We start from the raw sequence: 21,646 nt of genomic DNA, 5'->3' as shown, positions 1-21,646 counted from the left end.
ATATGAAAAATTTGATTTGCACCACTATTTGGAAAATTTATATTTCAATTTCGAGAGTGTAATAAAAAATTTGTTTGCAAAAGAACTAGTGTAGTAAATTCTAGTTTTAGATGCCACCAAAAATCACGTGGTGTGAATTGTAATTGAGAATCAATAAATTTGATTTATTATTAATTTTTTTTTTCAATTTTAGAATTTCTTTTTCTTTTTATTTATTTCAGAATTTTTGTTTTACTTTCATTTTTCGATTTTAATTATAAAATTATTTATTCCAGAATATTTTCAATCTCTTTTTTAATTTCTTCTTTTTTTTTCGAAAATACGTATATTGTTTTTGGAATTATTTGACTTTCGGGAAATAACGCTAATTTGTTCATGAAAAGTTTAATATTAAAGTTGGAACTCAATTAAGAAACTTTAGTTCTCATTTAGTCTTTCTTAAGGTTTATTTTACTTTTTCAAGTTTGTTACGAACTTTAAAAATTATTTCCAGATTTTTAAAAAATTGTAGAGAGTTGAACATTTTTTATTTAAATCTTTCCTTTTTTTGGGAAGAAAAAAATTCTTTTCTTCTTTTTTTTAAACAAAAAAATTCTTTGATTTGAAGTGTTTGGAAAATTATGTTTAATAGAATTCAAAGTAATATTTAAAAGTTTAAATAATTCGTAAAAAAGTTATATTTTTTTTTTATTTTTGAAAATAAAATCAATTTTCAGTTGTGAAATCCGATTACTCGGCTAATGGGAAAAGAAAAAAAGAGAGGTTCGACATTATGAATTTTATATGTAACTACTTTGAACTTTGAATAACTTTTCTATTCACTGGAGCCAATTTGCAAAGGAGAGATTTTCGTTCTCTTGAATAATTAAAATACGAATCAATATTTAATACAAATTATTACGAAAAAAAATTTATTTTAATTTATTGCTTTCATAAATACCTATAAATAATTTCTGCGCTGAAAGCAATTTTTTTTTTGCAATTATCCTTTTTTTTCTCTACGTATAAAATAATATTACATTCTCTTATATAAACCGAACATATCACACAATATATTCATACATTTTATCTAAAAAAAAAAATGTCTATAATTCACGAAAAAAAATTTAATTAGCGACAATATTATTATTCACTACGAGTGTGAAATTATTATTTTGCTATTTATTTACACATATTATATCAAAATACAAAAAATTTTTTTTTTCTTTTTTGAAAATTGTAAGAAACATTGCGTTTAACAAAATTGATATTATAATGATTTAATTGTCAAATACTCACCGTATTATCGACTCGTCCTATTGTTATGTTCATTAATTGTAACTAAATCTTCTGTAAAAGAAAGGAATTTGAGCAAAAGTAAAAAAAGAACGCAGCCTTTAATTTAATCTATGTATTAAATACATGAGTTCTATTTGAAAGACACTTTTTAACACTTATACGAACGTAAAATGAGAAGAATGATTTTTTTTTATTTTAAGGAACGGAGGGGGGGCACTTTTTGACCATTATTTATTAATTTTTTTTTTTGTGGGGGTAACTTTTTATTATCGAATTCGAATTGGAATGTATAATTTCTTGTAATTATAATTTATGATTTAAAGGTTTTGAACGTTCAAATTCAAATGAATTTGAATGTCTAATTTTTTCTTAATTAATATTTTTAAATTGATTACAATAAAAAATAAAAATGTAAATTAAATATTTTTAAATTGAAATTTTTTTATAATCATTTTCAAACTGATTATAAAAAATATGAAAATTAGATAATTAAAAATAAAAATTAAATATTTAAAAATTTTTTTACGTGATGCAGAAAATAATTATAGTAAAATTTTAATTTGAAAACGAAATAAATTAATTTAGTTAAACGTTAAACGTTTGGAATTTTCGTTAGATTATAATTTCATAGATTTAATTATAATTTATGATCTAATTGAAATTCAAATATTTTCAAATTCCATTTTTTAGAATAAAAATAATTAAAAATGCGTATTAAATACTTTGAGAAAATTTATTATCTAATTTTTCCATACGTGACTGAAATGTAAAAATAAAATTCCAATTTTAAAGAGAAATTAATTTTCCATTGTTTGTACGTTCAGAACCTTTATAGGAACATAATTTCATATAATTATAATTTTTCATAATTATAATAAATATAAACTTTTTATAAAATTATAATTCGAAAGAATTTTTTCAACTTGAAGTAAAATCTATTTTTTCTCTTTTGTTGGTATTTTATATATTATTGGCTGTGGACGGAAGAATAGTTTCTTCATATTTTTTGCACAGCACTGTAAATAATCACATCACACTGCTCTTTATATATATATATATTTTTTTTCCATTGGTTCGTGAAATTTAAGTGACTTTTTCTCTCTATATATATAAAACAACTGCATTCTGGAAGTGACGAGATTTTTCTTCATTTGACTTCTTTTGTGTATTTGTTTGTTTATATGTGTTTGTTTTTTGTTTGTATTGTGTGTATGTTTTTTTACGTTTGTGTTTTCTGTATATTTATGTATAAAGTCGAATTCTATTTTTAAGGAGTGATATTTCCTTTTTCTCAGACATTTTCCACTATTGGCTGTTTCACTGAAAAATGATCTTTATCCGTATAGTAGTGAGACCATTTTCTCCCGTCGGGGCAAATCGAATTTCTCGTTGGCAAAAACATTGGATTATTGTCCAAACGGTTATATATTGTTTTTTTTTTCTTTCATCTATTCTTTTCTCTTTTCATTTTCTTCTCTCTCTCTTTTTTTTTTCTTTTATAATTCAATGATATCCGGCGCTCGAAATTGCACTTTACTGCAATACTTGACTTCCTGAACGATCTCGTTACCTCCTGATTTTTTGTCACTATTTTCATCATCCTCATCCTCCTCGGTGAGTTCCTCCAAGATTTTACCATCAAACGATTTTTCCTGATGTCGACTTGCAGTTGACGATTTTTTTTCACGAACCTCTCTCAGCCTGATTGAATGCCGTGGTTATTTATACCTGTAATATTGAGAAAGGAGAAAAAAAGAAGATTAATATTTGAAAAAACGATTTTTTTTGTCGTTGCTATTAGTTTAATTAATTTTTTGTATTGATTTTATTCGGGATTTTTTTTTTTTAATTAACGAGATTAATTTTATTTTATAGTTGGAGTTTTTTTCGTTGTGGCCTTTGGTCAAGAAATTACGATTTTTTATTGTATATATGTTATACAATAAGGTCTATAATATATTAAACAACTTTATTTATTTTATAATTACAAATATTGTTGAGAAATTAATCTTTAAATTATGTAATAGTAATAATCTCTCTTTATACTGTATATAGTGGTGTCATCAAATTACGGACATAATGTACCTTTTAGACCGCAAATATAATTAAAAGCAATTATCACGTTCCTTTTATTTATAGTGCATCTATGATCGATATTAAGTGTGAGCAATACACATTTTGTAATCTCGGATCTACCGCACGTAATAACGTAAAATATACTTAAAAATATTACAGCAAATATTTTACATTATTCTTTTTATGCAAAAGAAAAAAGAAAATTTTTATAATCTAAAAAAAAATTTAACTCTATTTATTAAATAAAATTGCATTTTTAATTTTATATTTATAGAATACTAAAATTATATTAATAAGAATTTTTTTTTCATACCCGCAATTTTGCATTTTTTAAAAATAAAAATACTGGTTATTGTGTAGAAAAAAATGAAAATATTTATTTTGAAACTTATTAATTATATTTCATTGAAAAAATAAAAAAAATTTTAAAAACGTTTTATTTTGTAAAAAATATTTTAAAGGAAGAATTCATAAGAATATTCTGAATTTTGTTGTTAAATTCTCTTTCTATTTTTACACGCAGAGAAAATTGATATTAAATTTTGTAAAATTATTTTACAAATTAGGGAAAAAGTGCAATAATGAGAAATTCTAATATAAAAAATACTAAAATTTAGAAAAACTAATAAGAAATTTAGTAAAGTTATATTAGAATTTAATAAATATTTTTGATATTTTGATATAAATATATTAAATTTCTCATAACTTTTCTTAAATTTCAATATTTTTTATATTAAAATTTCTCATTGTTGCACTTTTTCTCTAATTTGTAAAATACTTTTACAAAATTTAATATCAATTTTCTCTGCGTGTAACAATAATTGAACTTTACATATTTGAAATTGAATTTATTTTAATTTTTTAAATAATTTTGCGAATAATTTTATTTAAAAATTCAAAAAATAATTGAATTTTATAAAAGTTGATCTTTCAATTTTTGTAAAAAAAAATATACGAGTAACTAGAAAGACTGGTTATTTAATTTACTATAATTACATAAATTACAAAAATTTGTTATTTCAAAAAATCATCTTCAATTTTCAAAAAATTATTTTCAATGCAGTTTTAATTAAATTCGTCGAAAAAATTTGCAAGAATTCAATTATTTTCATGCGTATAATAAAACTCTTGCAAGAAAATAAGCAATTCAATTATTATTTTCAATATAATTTTAATAAAATTTCTCAAAAGAATTCAATTATATGAATTTAATTATATTTTCAATACATTTTTAATTGAATTTCTCAAAAGAATTTAATTATTTTCACAAATTTTAATAAAATTCTAGGCAAAAATTAAATTATTCCAGATTCAAAATTGTAAAAAGTCACAAAAATTACAAAAAGTAATATAAAAATTAATATAAAATGTTATTAAAAATGTCATATTTTAAAATAGAAAAAATTTTACATATGAAATAGTTAAAAATAAATTAATTCATAAATATTTATGCAATAATATTATAAAAAAAACTTATTCTCCAAAAATATAATTAGTAAATATTTGATGTAATTAAAACAGAAAGTGATTCGAAATTTCTAAAAATTAATTTTTTAATTCTAACTATTTTATTAAAATAAATAAAATTCTGTTTTTTTTGGAAAATAAATTTAAAAAATATTTTGTATTAATATCAATTCGTTTTTGTACACTAATTTATAAGTAACTATTTTTGTTTTAGAATTTTAAATTAATATTACTAACATTATTAATATAGATTGAATTTCAAAAAGTTTCAAAGTAAAATTTTAAAACAGTTTAAGTTTAAAAAAATTTTATTAAACATTTTGAATAAGTTTAACTTTAAAAAAATTTTATTAAACATTTTGAATGAGTTTAACTTTAAAAAAATTCTATTAAAAATTTTGAATAAGTTAGTTTTTTTGAAACATTTTTATTCACATTTTTTTAAAATTATTTTTATTTTCGAATGTATATTTAATAGAAAAATTTTCAAATTAATTCGGAATTCCATGAAATTATTTTGTAAACAAGGGGATTTTAGAAATATTTCCACAGTTTTTTCAAGGATATCAAATTGAGACAAAAAAAAAAAAAACGTAGCAAAATTGTTGCGAATCAACGTTTTGATACGTTTTTTGTCTCAATTTGATATCCTTGAAAAAACTCCGTTAGTTTTGGATGAACTTTTTTTGAAATAATTAATTTGTTGAATTTAAACGTTAAAGTTAAAGTTTTTTTTTGAAATAATTGGATTTTCAAAAAAAAAAAAAAAATAATAATCCAATTAGAGGAGAATTTTAGTTAAAATTTCTAGAAAATAATTGAATTGGTTAAAAATAATTTTTGAGAGTTTTTCTTTATGACCGGGAAAAATAATTAATGACTGGAAATTTTTTTTTATATATTTGACACTGTAGACATTTATAAATTTAGATGAAATTGCTTTACGTAAGCATCAATTTTAGTTGAAGAATGTCAAATTTAGCTTTGTTCACTCAAACACGTTTCAATTAATTATTGCATTGAAAGTTTGTTCAAGCTCTCTATGTGTATAGAGCCCGCAGTGTGTGTGTGGTTTCTCGACTTGCCGTAGATTAGAATCGGTTTTGAGAGCTTCATGCATTTTCTCTTAGTTTCGGTCTTTCGACCTTTCACAACCTTTCGACCTTTCATTCACTCAAAGAGTTTATTGGTTTGCTTCAGTATCACGTTCAGTACAATCAATTTATTCAATTAAGATATTATTATTTTCAATTCTTTGAAAAAGGCGAATAGAAACTTTATTTAGAAATAAAAAGACAAGAAAGTATAAAAATGTAACTTGTTTGTTCATTTCTTTTTAATAAATTTCAAAACATAAATATAAATAAATAATAATAAAACTACATAAATGTAATGTAATAATAGATTTTTCAATTAAATATATTAAATAAATTAAGTTGATTAAATCTTAAATAAACATTAAAATATTATATTATATAAGTCGATTCTATTGTTTTAATAATTTATTTGATTGAATGTACACAGAATGTAAGTAAATATTAGAAATCCGTGTCAGTAGTTATACTCCGTTTTCAAACAGACTTTTCTCATTTAATTGTGAATTAGTAGAGAAACGTGATTTCAGTCAGACGAACAATTTTTATTTCTTGTAAAATAGAATATTGGAAAAAGAATTTTGAGTTTTGTCAGACAGAATGTACTTTGTCATCACAGTAGTATAAATTAGTTTTTAATCAGACATTTTAAACTTGTAATTCGAATTTCAGTAGAAAAGTAAATACTTAGTCAGACAAATAGATTAAACTTCTTATAATTCTGCCCTGAGGATTAAAAAACCGATTTAGTCAAGCAAAACAAGTTAAGTAGTTAACAGTTTTCGTCAGACAAAAGTTATGATAATTATTTAAATTCAGTTATCAGTAGAGACAGTTACGTTTGGTCAGACAAATTTTCTAATTCAAAACCTTGAAAAAAATTTTCTATTTCTGACAAGAATTAATTTTTTAATATTATTTAATTATTACAAAAGTTTTAAAGCAATTTTCTTAATAAATACAATTATCTTTACAAACAGAAAAATTTTTCGCCAAAAAATTCAATTATTTTCAAAAAATTAAATAAAAATCGCTTTGCAAAAGTTCAATTACTTTCAAAAGTTTCTCGCAATTCAATAATTTTCAATATTTACTATTTTCATAAAATTTATCAACAGATTTAATTATTGAAAAAACTTTTTTGAGAGAATTCTACGAAAACATTAAATTATTTTCATAAATAATAAAATTTCATTTACAAATTCAATTATTTTCATCGCAGAATTTCAAATATTTTTAATACAATTTTAAATAAATTCCCTTAAAATCAATTATTATTCTAAGGTATTTTCAATAAAATTCTTTTCCAAAATTCAATTATCTTGATAAATATCAAAATTCATCACAAGAATTCATTTCTTTTAAAAAGTAATAAAATACTTTGCAGAAATTAAATTATTTTCAAAAGTTTTTAAAAATTTTCGTCAAAAATCAAATTTTCTTTATAAATAGATAGCGAAATTCTATTTTCAAGAATTAAATTATTGTCAAAAATTTTAATAAAATTCTTTGCAGAATTTCAATTATTGAAAGAAAATTTAATAAAATTCTTCGCATAAATTCAATTGTTTTCAAAAATTATTATTTAAATTCTTCTCAGGAATTCAATTATTTTTAAAAATTTTAATAAATATCGTCAAAAATTTTTCAATTATTATTTTCAATTATTTCCAATTATTATTTCAATTATTTTCTAAAATTGTTATAAAATTCTTTAATATAATAAATTTCATTAAAATGTTAAATTAAATTCCTTAAAAGAAATTAAATATTTTCGAAAGTTTTTATTACAATTCTTCGTAAATATTAAATTTTAAGTAACATTCAATTATTGAATAAATTATTTATTTTTGTATTTAAATAATTGAATTCTCGTAGAATTCAATTATTATTTTTCGTACTTGTAACTAACAATTCTGTAGAATTAATTTTTTTTCAAAAAGTTAAATTAAATAATAATTGATGTTATTGATTTAAAGTAGAATTTTAGTTAAAAATTCGAGAAAATGTTAATTGAATTGAAATTATAGAAATAATTTTGAAGAAATTACAGTAACAATATTCTTATAATAATAAAATTATGATTTTGTTAGTCGGTCATCTTTATGTTTTATAATAATATTCTTATGAGTTGTTCAATTTAAAAAGGTTTTGAATTTAAAATTTATGAAAATCTTAATTCCCATGTAATAATAATGATTAAATATTTATTTGAAATAAAATTATTGATGTTTTCGAATAATTCTAAAATTAAAGAAATTCGTGAATAAATGTCATAGAACATTTTTTTGTCAGAACGTACTTCTTGTTTTTTTATTTGAATATCAGTAGAAAAACTTTCGTTTGGTCAGACAAAGTTGCTGTATTCGTAAAATCCACAGTAGTAAAAATCAGTTTATCGTCAGACGTTTCAAAAATTACGTTTCGAATATAAAATTCGAATATCAGTAGTCAATTATAGTTTTGGTCAGACAAAAAATTGAAAAGTTGTGTAATTCAAGTATTTAAGTAGTATAAGTCAATTTTCAGTCAGACATCGATTAATATTTTTTTTGTCTAATAAAACATTTTTAGTCAGACTCAACGTTCATTTGAATATTCTATTTAAAAATTTAAATATCAGTAGAAAACTCTCGTTCGGTCAGACAAAGTTACTGTATTTTTTAATTATTTAAATTCACAGTAGTAAAAATTAATTTACAGTCTGACATTTCAAAAATTACGTTTTGAACAATAATTCGAGTATCAGTAGTAAATTATAGTTTCGATCAGACAAAATATTTAAAAGTTGTGTAATTCAACTATTTAAGTAGTAGAAGTCAGCTTTCAGTCAGACAACGATTAATATTCTTTTTTCTAGTAATAAAATCATTTTTAGTCTGACTCAACATCCCTCAGAATTTTTTTCTTTAAAGTTTGAATATCAGTAGAAAAACTCTCGTTCGGTCAGACAAAGTGGCTGTATTTTTTAATTACTTGAATTCACAGTAGTACAAATAGTTTAAAGTCAGACATTTCAAAAATTCCGTTTCGAACACACAGTTCGGTGAGGCATCAATTAACATACTTTTGTTTCTAGTAGTAAAAACAGTTTTAGTCAGACTCAACGTTTCTGTCAATTTTATATTCCGAAAGTAAAGAAAATCGCCTTCACAATGAGATTTTAGTGCAAATTTCAAAATTATCTAACAAATACTTTTTTAACGTGACACAGCAAATTTATAGCATAAGTGCAATTTTATTGACTGTATATTAAAACAGACAAATCCTTATTCGTTAGAATAAAAATCCAATAAATAGAATCAAAAGCATCAAGAAAAATACAAATAACAGTGTCACACAAAAAAAAAACTTTGAATGATTCTGGGTTGTATTTTATTTTCATTTTATTTTTCTGTGAGTAAACAAAAGGAGATGTTGAAAGGTGAAGAGGGTAAAAGAGAGGAAGAGAGAGAAAAAGAGAGAAAAAGACAAAAATAAAATGAGAGGGAATAGAAAAATTTTCCACTCGATTGATATTGTTTTACCAAATTTTGTCAATATTTTCCCTTCTTTTTTAGTTAATGCTTGCTTTTATTTTTTTTTAATTTTTTAATTTTTCTTTTCTTCTTTTTCTTTTTTTCTTTTTTTCCTTTTTGTATTTAGGTATATTTATTCTTACCTTTCGGGCCATGGACAGGATAAAATTCTGCAAACAGTGAGACCCAGGGCTGTTAAAAGACTCGCTGAGATAACTGTGTACACGACAAAAAGATGCACTATGGAGAAAATGTAGAGGGTCTTGTGGCACCATAAATTCGGCTCATAGAATGTGGGCGCAAAATCGGGCATTCGTATGCGAAGGATCCAATAATTTCCTGTAACGATAAATATTTACAAAATCCCCCCATTAATTATTTTGATAAAATTTATCAGCTTGAAAAAATAGTGTGAAGGGAAAAGCGTTCAATTTATTTCCGTTTTTTTGAATTACAATTCTTTAAATTATATTTGTATTTTTAAAAATTTTTTTCTTAACTTGTAAATTTATTTCTTACCTATATATTTTACTCATTTGTTTTAAAAAATTTTAGTTATGGAAACTTTTATTTTGCTTGTTCTCTAAAAATTTGTTTCTAAAAATTAGTTTTTTTTTATGTTTGTTATTAAAAATTTTAATTTGTTCTAAAAAATTTCTACTTGTTTGTTCTGAGAAAATGTTATTTCATTTTTTTCTCGAGAAATATAATTTGTAGAAAAAATCAATAATTAAAGTTTTTTTTCTTTTTGCAATTTTTCAATTTATAACTTGATTGTTTTCATAGAAGCAAAGTGTCAATTTACCTATGTGTTCAATAAAAAAAATTTCTTGAGATTGTATTTCATCACCACGTTTAACTATAGATAATTTTATTGATTCGATTCGAGAATAAATATATACAAGTATAATGTATAAGATTCCTGATTTCAAATACTTTGGTTTATTACTGAATTTTATAAAAATAATTATTCTCCCAAAAATTTGGAGCTTTCAAATATTTTTGAATCTACAAAATATTTTTTTAAAAATATTTTCAAAAATTAGCAACAGCAATAAAAATTAATATCGTAAGTTTTTATTTGAACGTTCAAAACTTTGTGGACTTAATTTTTGATATTTAATGGTATTTATAAATAAATAAATAAATAAATAAATTTTAAATTAAATAAAAATTATTTACAATAAAAAATCAAATTAAATTTAAAACATTAAAAATTATTTTTATTTTGGAAATAAACTCTCGCCTTATAATTGAAAAATATAAAGTGAAACTCGTGTGCAACTTTTATACGCACGATTTTTCGAAATTGGGTCATAGAACTCGAGATTTACATACATTTCTATTAAGTAAACTAGAAATCCCATCACGTAAGTTTACCTTAATATTTTGTTAATATTAACTCTATTTGCATTTCGCGTGTCGAATGATTATAGCACACATGAGTTAAAAAGAAAATTTTAATTCAAAAAGGAACTCGCAAAAAAAAGGAGAAAATAAATAAGAAAAAAGAAAAATGAAGGGAGAAAATACTCGTTGAACAATTTTTTGTGCGATAACAAAATGTGCGCATTGTAAGAAAATTTATTTCTTAATCAAAGTTCTACACAATTTAACATTATTTTGTCGAGAGTTATAGTTCAAGTTTATTATTATTGATCCAAGGAAAATCCAACATCTTTGGATTAATCAACTTCTTTGGAAATAAACATCAAAAACACTCAGTGTATGTCAGAGATAATAAAATTAAAGCAAAGTGCAAATTTACTTTCACTGAAATTGAAGGATAAAGAACACAGTGTATTTTATAGGGGAACAAAATTATTTTATATAGATTATATACGGGAATTCTCAACGTAAAAAAGTGGTAGGAAAAAGTTTATTTCAAAGTTCAAGACGATTTAACTTTTTTTTTTATTTCGCAAACGTGAAATTGTTTTTGAAAGAAATGTCCCTTTGATTCTATAAAGATACGAAAGAAAAAAAACGTTTTTAGAAAATGTTTTCCTATTATTTAATCAAAACTTAATAATAATAATTAGTAATTAATAATAATTATTAGAAATTAATAATAACTATCAACAATTCTTTTTAGGATAAAATTAGCGATTTGAAAAATAAACGAATTTGAAAATTTGTAATTCAAATTTTTGTTGAAAACACTAAAAAACATTCAATTTTGGAAAAATTACAAATAATTGCAGAAAATCAATTATTATCAAGAGTGATAAAATTCTTCTCATAAAATTCAATTATCTTTGAAATTTAAAAAAAAAATTCTCGTCAAAATCACAATTATCTTTATAAATAAAAAATTCTTTCCCAAAGTTCAATTATTTTCAAATTAATTTCAAATTCCCAAAAATAGTACGCAAACATTTAATTATTTTCATAAATAATAAAAATTTCACATAAATTCAATTATTTACAAATTTTTTATAAATTCCTTCGCAATAATTCAATTATTTTTGTAAATAATAAAATTTTTTCAATTATTTTCATAAAAAATAATTAAAAATTGTAGAAAATAATAATTGATTTGAAATTATGAAAAGAATTTTTAAAAAGTTAATGTAATAAAATTTTTATAATATAAAACAATGATTTTATCACTCGATCATCTTTAATTATTATAAAACAGGAAGATATCGATCACTCCGAGTCTTCGACTCGGAGCAATCGCTTTCTTCATGTTTTATAAAAATATTCTCATAATTTATTGAATTTGAAAAGATTTGAATTTGAATGTTTTGAAAAAATTTAATTCCCACGAAAAAATAATATTTATTTAAAAAAAAAATATTGATGTTTTCGAATAATTTTACAATTAAAGAAATTCGTAAATGAATGTAACAGAACATTTTTTTTTAAGTTAAAATTTTTTCCTATATTTTCTAAAAATTTAAAAAGTTTCAATTTCATTTTCAATTAAAATTTGTAATTGACAAATATAATATAATCTGTAATGTTTATTTTCCAGAAGAAAAGAATGAGTTACTGAACAATATTGTTATTGAGAAATAAAAATTATGCGTATATTTCCTATTTCTTAATTATAATTTTTTAACAATTAACAATTTTCTCTATATTTTTTTTATAAATAAAAAAGAGAAAAATTTTCATAATTTAGATCAGTCAAACGAAATTTGTTATAGACAAAAGCATATATATAATAAACAAAATTTATTTGTTAATCATAATTTTTTTATATTTTCTAATTTCAAATATTGTTTTATTTATAAATCATGAAAAAATACCGCTGCATATTTTCGATTTGTCTAACAATATTTTTTAAAGAAAATAAAAACAAAAGCATACACATACAAATATTTAAAAAAAGGATCAAAATTTTAGTCATAGTTTTATTGATATTATCATAAATTCACAAATCAGTAGTTTAAGTGAATTTTAGTCAGACAAGGCACCTGTAATTTGTTATCAAGTAGTAAATATAGTTTTTAGTCAGACATGATGCCTGTAATTTTATGTCAAGTAGTAAATGGAGCTTTTAGTCAGACAAGTAAATATTTATTTGAAATTAAGAAAGTAATTGTTTATTTGAATCAAATAAATTTTTTTAGCGTAATATTTTAAAAAGATTGTAATTTTCTTTTCTATGTAATGTAATATTTAATACTCTCGTAATAAAGAAAAGAAATTTTTTTTTAATAAAGTGCTAAAAGAGTTATATATAGTTATATATTATATTATATTATATATATTAGTTTTTATATTTTTATTAATTATAAAGAAATACTAACAAAATGAGACTAATGGAAGGAATTTTATTTTTTTGTTACAGGTGAGTCCAAAAATTCGCTGTGTATATTAGATCATAATTCAATGTCCCCCAAGACGATAAAAGTGCATCAACGAGTCACGTAAGCAATTTTTATTTATAATAACAATAGTTATAAGGCAATTTTTTTGAAAACTTATTAAGAAATTATTAAAATTTTATTAAGACAATTATTTTGAAGTTCTGACGATGTTACTATCATTAGTTCCAGTCAATTTTATTCAGACATAATGTCTGTGTTTCCCAGTAGCAAAAGTCAGTTTTTGTCAGGCAATAACTATTAATTTAATTGCTAATACATTATCAGTAGTGAGAATCAATTTTAGTCAGACAGGTTATTAGCAGTTTTTTTTCAAGTAAAAGTTTTCTTCAGGCAATAGATTTTAATTTATTGCTAATTCATTGTCAGTAGTGAAAATTAAGTTTAGTCAGACAGGTTATTTGCAGTTTTTTCAAAGTAGTATAAGTCAACTTTATTCAGATGTGATTCCTTCAGATTTATTTCAGTAGTAAAGAACGTTTTAATCAGACACTTTAAAATTTTTATCATTTCCTTATCAGTAGTTCAAGTCAACTTTATTCAGACTTTATTTCAGTTGTAAATACAGTTTTAGTCAGACTATTACTTTGAAATTATTTTAATTTCATTTTCAGTAGTTTAACTTAATTTTAGTCAGACATGATTTCTGTAATTTTTCTCGGTAATAACTATATAGTTTCAGTCAGAGGGGAAAAAATTCTTGTAACTACTGTATTGGGGATCAAAATTAGTGTCTTAAATGTTCTCTAGTTCACTATCAGTAGTAAAGTTCAATTTAAGTCTGACATGTTACCAATAATTTTTTTCAAGTATTACAAAACGTTTTAGCCAGACAGTTTCTTAGAATTTCTTTTAATTTAATTATCGAGTAGTTTCAGTCAATTTTAGTCAGACAGAATGTCTGCAATTTTCACATCGAAAAATGTCAGACAGTTAATTTATTAATTTATGTCAGACAAACTAGTAAATGTTTACTAGTTCAGTGACAGTAGTAAGTAAATTAATTAATTAATTAATTAATTAATTAATTAATTAATAATAATAATAGTAATTAATTAATAATTAACTAATAAGTAAATAAGTTAGTAAATAAATAATTTTTTCAACACTCATATTATTCAAGAAAATAATGAAAACAATTATGAGAAGAGAAGGGACAATTTCTGCAAAATTAATAAACAAACTCATCTACCCATTGTTTGTTTCTCCATAAATTATCATTAATGGAAAATTATAAGCAGACCTCATGAATATTAAACGAGACACTTGCGTAATCTTATTATAATAAAAATACGTCCATATTAGAATGGCAAAGGCGCATTTTGTGATAATATGCAAAATGCAAATTTCATGGAAATACCTTTAGCAATTTTCTCAGAAGGAAGGATTCCTTTCCTCTATCTCTGTCTCTCTCACTCTCTTCTACTGGTTCAGAGTAAAACTCACTTTACGTTATCTGACTGATAGATTAGACTTTTATCTGGATAATAAATTTACAGTTGAGCCGATGAGATTGCCCGTGAATCGAGTGACACACGAGTGCACAGATTAATCCTGAATTCTCATTTACTTTGTAATTTATAGTTTTTGAGGATGGTTTCAACTTTTATACGATTCTTCTACGATGTAAATTTACATTAAAGTCGACTTCAAGAGTTGCGGCATTTTCAATTTCGATTGAACTGTAGGTAAAAATTTATTCCTAAAGTTCTTATACATAGATAAAGATTTGAATGAATGGAATATATTTGTTTTTTTTTTAAATTAAAATTGTGTCACAGTTATTAAAGGATAATTAAAACAAAAACAAAAAATTAATAAAAAAAATTGAAAAAAATAAATATAATTTGTAAATGTTTCAATTTATTTTTCAATTTATATTTCGTTAATAGAAAGTGTCTACAACTTTCTGAACTTTCTTTCTTTCTTTTTTATCGTGGAACAATTCTTAATATTGTCAAAGAGGAAAATAATTTCTGCGTCAGTAGTAAAGGTCTGTTTTTAATGAGACTTTTTCATTTTATTGACAACTAGTAGTAAAAGATGTTTTTAGTCAGACGAAATATTTTTAATTCATGTAAAATAGAATATTTCATTGTCAACTTGTAGTAAAAGATGTTTTCAGTCAGACGAAATATTTTTAATTCCTGTAAAATAAAATATTTTATTGTAAACTAGTAGTAAAAGATGTTTTTAGTCAGACGAAATATTTTTATTTATTGTAAAATAGAATATTGGAAAAGTGAATATTAATCTTCGTCAGACAGAACGAATTTTGTTATTATACAGTAGTATAAGTAAATTTTTAGTCAGACATTTTTAAACTTGTGACTAAAGTATCAGTAGAAAAATACCCACTTAGTCAGACTTAATATATTTTATCTTTTTAGAACTCTGCCTTGAGTAGTAAATACCTTATTTAGTCAGACAAAATGCGCCAATATTGTTCACAGTAGTAATAATCAATTCTTAGTCGGTCATTTCTATCTCAAGTTACAGAAACAGTAGTACAAACTAGTATTAAGTCAGACACGTAAAATAAAAAATTGTATTCTCAGTAGTAAAGGATGATTGCAGTCAGACAAATGGTTTTTTTGATTCAGTAATTTGAAAAATAGTAGAAAAAATCACTTTCGGTAAGAAAATTTTTGTGTAATTTCTTTCGTGTAATTTCTTCTAGTGAAGTCTACAGTAGTTAAGTCAGTTTCTCGTCAGACATATAAAATTTATAATTTCGAATATTGATGGTAAAATAGTTTTTAGTAAAGTGAAACATTTTTTATTTTAATTATATAAGATTTATATAATGATAATTTAAAAATGTTCTTAACTGATTTCTGTTATTATTTTAAATATCAGTAGTGAATGTTATACGTTCGTCAGATGGATTTTAATTTTTATAATATTTGATTATAATGAAAATGATATTTTTTCTGAAAGCTAGAATTTCTTGAATCATATTGTATTGCAAATAGCAGATTAAAAATTGCAAAAAGAAAACTTACAACTCGAAATATATGAGGTAAAAGGACAAAAAAAAATTTTTTCTTTTACATGTCAGGATAATGTTCGTGTGTGCACTTTTATATATTTTGATGGTACTGATAGATAATAATAATTCTTTTCACTATATAACACAATTATGGTCTTAAAGCACGCAAGATTTTTATGTCAAGAGAAGCGTGTTCTGTAATATATTGTTAATAAAAAATTACCCCCTTTTTAAAATTAATATTTATTATTATATTAAAATTCACGCAGTTTTATTATTATTATTACCATTTTTATTATTATTATTTTTATTATTATAATTTTTATTATTATTATTTTTATTATTATAATTTTTATTATTATTATTATTATTATTATTATTATTATTATTATTATTATTATTATTATTATTATTAATATTATTATTATTATTTTTATTGTTATTACTTTTATTATGAATATTAATATTTTTATTATTATTATTATTATTATATACACACACGTACATATATATACAGAAAAAATTTATTATGTATGCGAGTATATAATAAATCAACTTTTGGTGCAATAGCTGTCGATTTTTTGAACACACGCATTGAATGAATGCGCCTGGGAAAAGGCAAACTGATGTTTTTATGTGTATTAAAAGAGGAAAAGTGTGCTGTCATAGCAACTTTTTAAGAGTTAGACGACTTATCGATTTATGCAGTTTTACGCCATAAAATCTTGTCATTTTCAACGAATTTTTCAATTTCTATCGTTAAAGTACTAAAAAAAAGTTATAATATCATAAAAATATTCCAGCTTTACTTTAATAATATTCCATAAGAAAATAATTTCCAGTGAAAAACAATCTTAAAAATTTGTTTTTCACATATCTACGATTGAAATATTATTATATTATTTTGTATTGATGTTAATAAAATATCGTCAAATAATAAACCTTTTTATTTTATATTTGACAAATTTAATGAATATAAACAATGTGTTCTATTATAATATGAAATATTTCAAAATGCTTAATTTCAAAATACTTAAGTATTTACAAAAGTTGAAAAAGAAGGAAATATTTGTTTTATTAAGTAATTTATTTATTTATCTATGAAAATATTTTTAGTTATTTTTGAATGAAAAAGAATTTTTTTCAAAAATTTTTTGCAGATATTTACCAGTCGGTTCATAGTTAATTCATTTGAATTTGTGAATAATAAAAGTTTTAATAAATAATTTCAAATATTTTATTCATGACTATTTTTTCAAGCGTAAAAAATAATGAAATTGAATAATAATCGATGAGAATGAAAATATAAAAAAAAAATTAAAAAGTACAATTTAAGTAAATTTTACTTTATTTTTTATTATTTCATTTATTTTCACTCGCAATTTTGTATAATTATTTAAAATTAAAAATTTTTATTAATTAAATTAAATTTTATGTAACGTGATAAATAATTAATATTTATTAATTAATTAATTATTAATAATAATAATTATTATAATAATAATAATTAGTCATAGTTAATAATTTGTTTAATTGAACTTACTTTCAATTAATTGCTATTAATAATTAATTTTCGATAATTTTGATTCTATATTTTTTATTTAATTAATTACAGAAGTTTTAATTGAATTTTAAATATTTAATTATATAAAAACTTTAATTAAATTTTTAATAGTTAATTAATTAAAAACAAATTTAATTAAGTAAATTATTAAATTAAATTAAACTATTAATTATTAACCAGAAATTAAGTGAGTAAATATTTAAGATTGAAATCTTACCTAAAACGAACCAACCAGCAAGGAAGCACGAAAGAAGAATGGAGGCCAGTTTTGTGGGTGACACATGAGATCTGACCCCAGGAACTGTTAAAACTTCCGGTCTCCTTGAACGAATTTGTGTGTATAGTGTCCAAAACATACGAACACTACCCAAAATCCCTCCAACGACCATATAAATTGGAATATTAGGCTCCCTTGGACAATCCCTGATGAATTGAACTCCTTGAGGGGCAAAAAATTATTTGACATATTTCGCATTAGTTTAATTTTTTTCAACTCACAACTTTTTTTTTTTTATTTTGTATCTCTTTCTTTTCTCTATTTTAATATTATTCTTCCTGTTCTCGAGGGAGAAAAATTCTATTGTAAAAAAGATTTTATTCTTTACAAAGTTTTTCCAAAGAATTTTTTTGTTAACAATTTGTTTGTTCGTAAATATTTTTGTCATTTTAGAAGTTTTCTTTTTTCCTGTTTTTCCCATTTTTTATCACCTTAAATTAATAAAATCCCCTAAAACAGATAAAATCATAAATTTTCTCTTCTTTCCCCCCTTATTTTTGAGAAAAACTTATAAAAATTGTAATTTTTTGTAAACGTTTGAAAAATTTGTAGCAAAAAATTTTTCCTTTTCGTAAACTTTGGAAAAATTTTAGTTTTTTGAAACTTTAAAACTTTTTAGATTTTAGAACATTTCATAAAGAATTTTTTCTCTTTTTCCTTTTGTAATTTTTAAATTTTCTTTTTAAAATCCTATGTAAGTAATATTTTCAAAATATTTATAAACTATTTTTAAAAATATCCCAAAGATGAGATATATTAAAAAATACAATAAATTAGAAAAAGTATAATTAAAAAAAAGTATAAATTAGAAAAAATAAAAAGTTAGAAAAAATTTTATTTATATACCTAATTTAGAGAATTTTAGAGAAATTACAAATAATTGCAGAAATTCAATTATTTTCAAAAGTAATCAAATTCTTCGCAGAAATTCAATTATGTTCAAAATTTTTTTAAATTCTCATGAAAATTTCAATTATCTTTAGAAATCATTAAATTCTTCTCTAAAATTCAATTATTTTCAAAAATTTTCCTCAATTCAATGATTTTCAATATCTACTATTGTCATAAAATTTTCCAAAAGAATTCAATTATTTAAAAAAAAAAATTAATAAAATTCTACACAAACTTTTAATTATTTTCAAAAAATAATACAAATTTCACAGGAATTTTATTATTTACAAATTTTTTTTATAAATTTCTTCGCGCAATGATTCAATTATTTTCATAAATAATAAAATGTTTAAGGGGATTCAATTATTTTTGTAAATAAAAATTCTCTTTTGGAATTCAATTATTTTCATAAATAATAAAACTCATTGCAGAATTTAAATTATTTTTAATACAATTTTAATTGAATTCCTCGAAAAAATTCTTAAAAATTTTATTAAAATTCGTCAAAAGAATTCAGTTATTTAAAAATTTATAGATAAAATTCTTTATGAGCATTCAATTTTAAGATACATGAAAAACATGAAGTTATTGAAAGAATTGTTATTTTTGCATTTAAATAATTAAATATTCTAGTAGAATTTTTTCATAAACATTGATTTAAAAATGGATTTTAGTTAAAATTTTAGATTATAATTGAATTTTAAAAGCATTAAAGAGTAAATTTTTAGAAATAATTGAATTTTGAAAAGGTTTCGGATTAAAATCTTTGAAAATTTTAATTTTTCATATTTTTAACTAACAATTCTGTGGAAGTTTTTTTTTTTTTTTGAGAAACTCAAATTGCGGATTTTTTTGTAATTATTTAGAGTTTTTATTTTCTATTATATATATTTAATTGAAAAATTTACGAATAATTGAAATTTTGTAAAATTGAATTGTAAACAAATGGATTTTTGCCAGTAATTGGTCCGTAATTTTTTTTATTTTCGGTCCGTAAAGTCCGTATTTTTAAATACTTTCACTGGTTCGATCCCTAAAAATACAAAGTGTAAAAAATTAGAAAAAATGGAAAAAAAATTAAAAAATATTAAATATTAAAAAATTTAAATTTAAAAAATATTATAGGGGAAAAATATAAATTTCAAAAAATTATAAAATATTCATGAAATATAAACGAAATATTTTAGAAATGCGAATAAAAATATTTTCTTCTTTAATCTCCCCCAATAAATTTATAATTTTCCTACACTGTAAAAAAAGGGAGTTAAATTTTAACTCCCCCGGGGGGTCTATAAAAGTCGCACCCATTGGAGAGTTAATGCCAGGGGAGTTAAATAAAGAGAGTTAAAATTTCACACCCAAATGCTAACTCCCCAAGGAAAAAATAACTCGCGCGGGTGTTGAATGAAGGGAGTTAGAAATTAACTCTCTTTTGGAGTTGAATTTTAACTCGAAAAATTTAACTCCCAACTCCCGAGTCCGTTAACTCCCTAAATTTTTTACAGTGTATAAATAAATTTTAATCTAATAAACAATTAAATGCAATATGCTTACCGAGAATCAGCATTAGAATCGGCATTGTCGATAAACAAGCCAAACAAACGGTAACAACCATTGTTTTGCTGACAACTCTCAAAGCTCTACAAATAAAATCACACGTTCCATTGGCCTCCAAATTAGCATCTTTGAGTTGAAAAACCAAAGATCCATAAGCAGCAACTCCCAATGGTGCTGCACTTGTACTACCTTTTTTCGTCAAATCAGCACTTCCCGTTACACACAATCTTCGCGATTCATCGCCTGAAATCTAAAAGAGAAAAAAAATGACATCAAAAAATTTCCCCTCATTTAACTATATGTCAGCTCATTAGGAAAAATACACATAAAATGTGTGCCATAAAAAAATTTATAATGAAACTTTTTTTTTCTCTTTTTATTTGCTAAAAATATATGTCTCTTATGATTCAGTAAACGAAAATCTCAGTGAATCCAAAAGGTTTTACGTTCTTTACCGTATAGGTCTAATATAAAAAGGGGAAAAAAATATATCACGAGCTATAAAAATTGTATATATACCAATTTGACCTGAGTAATCATCTTTTCTAACTTTCTCTCTCTCTCTCTCTCTCTCTCTCTCTCTCTCTAGTTTTTTGAAGTGGAAACTATCAAAAAAAAAAAATTTTTTTATATGCACTTAATAAGTTCTGAGAAAAATTTTTATATAATATACTAGAAAATGAAATCTTTTTTAGTGATCAATAAAAATGTGATATGCGAAAGGAGAAAAAATTCTCGAGGAAATGTTTGGCAAAAATTTTTGCATGTAGGTCGAAAATGTTATTGAGTAAAGTTTTCTTTTGAAGTGATTAGTAAATATAATGTCAATTTAAAATATTTTTGATTAATTACCTTTTTAATTAATTTCGAAAATTTCGCTTCTTGTTCATGTTATGAATTTAATATATTCTTTGGATATATTTTTTTAGAATTATATATATTTTCCATTTTATTAAAATCATAATAATAAAGCAATTTATAAAGCCATGTAATTTTATTTAAATGAAAGTATATAAAATAAATTTAAATAAAATAGGTAATAAAATAATAATATAATATATAATAATAAAATATTAATAATAATACGTAACAA

At 22.0% G+C, this 21,646-nt stretch overlaps 1 protein-coding gene across 1 annotated transcript in view; it reads right to left on the bottom strand.

The window, feature by feature from the left end:
• Positions 1-2,039: 2,039 nt before the first annotated feature.
• The window catches only part of LOC122498267, a 70,521-nt gene continuing 50,914 nt past the window's right edge, over positions 2,040-21,646 (bottom strand). The window contains exons 5-8 of the mRNA XM_043605937.1: positions 20,551-20,803; positions 18,046-18,267; positions 9,577-9,772; positions 2,040-3,006 (exon numbers count right to left, since the gene is read on the bottom strand). Coding sequence (XP_043461872.1) covers positions 2,997-3,006; positions 9,577-9,772; positions 18,046-18,267; positions 20,551-20,803 — 681 coding nt within the window. The 3' untranslated portion in view covers positions 2,040-2,996. The remainder of the gene's footprint in view (positions 3,007-9,576; positions 9,773-18,045; positions 18,268-20,550; positions 20,804-21,646) is intronic.

Source organism: Leptopilina heterotoma, unplaced genomic scaffold (genome assembly GCF_015476425.1).
Source record: "Leptopilina heterotoma isolate Lh14 unplaced genomic scaffold, ASM1547642v1 Lhet_144, whole genome shotgun sequence".
NCBI lineage: Eukaryota > Metazoa > Arthropoda > Insecta > Hymenoptera > Figitidae > Leptopilina > Leptopilina heterotoma.
This window is presented reverse-complemented; position numbering and strand designations above follow the sequence as displayed.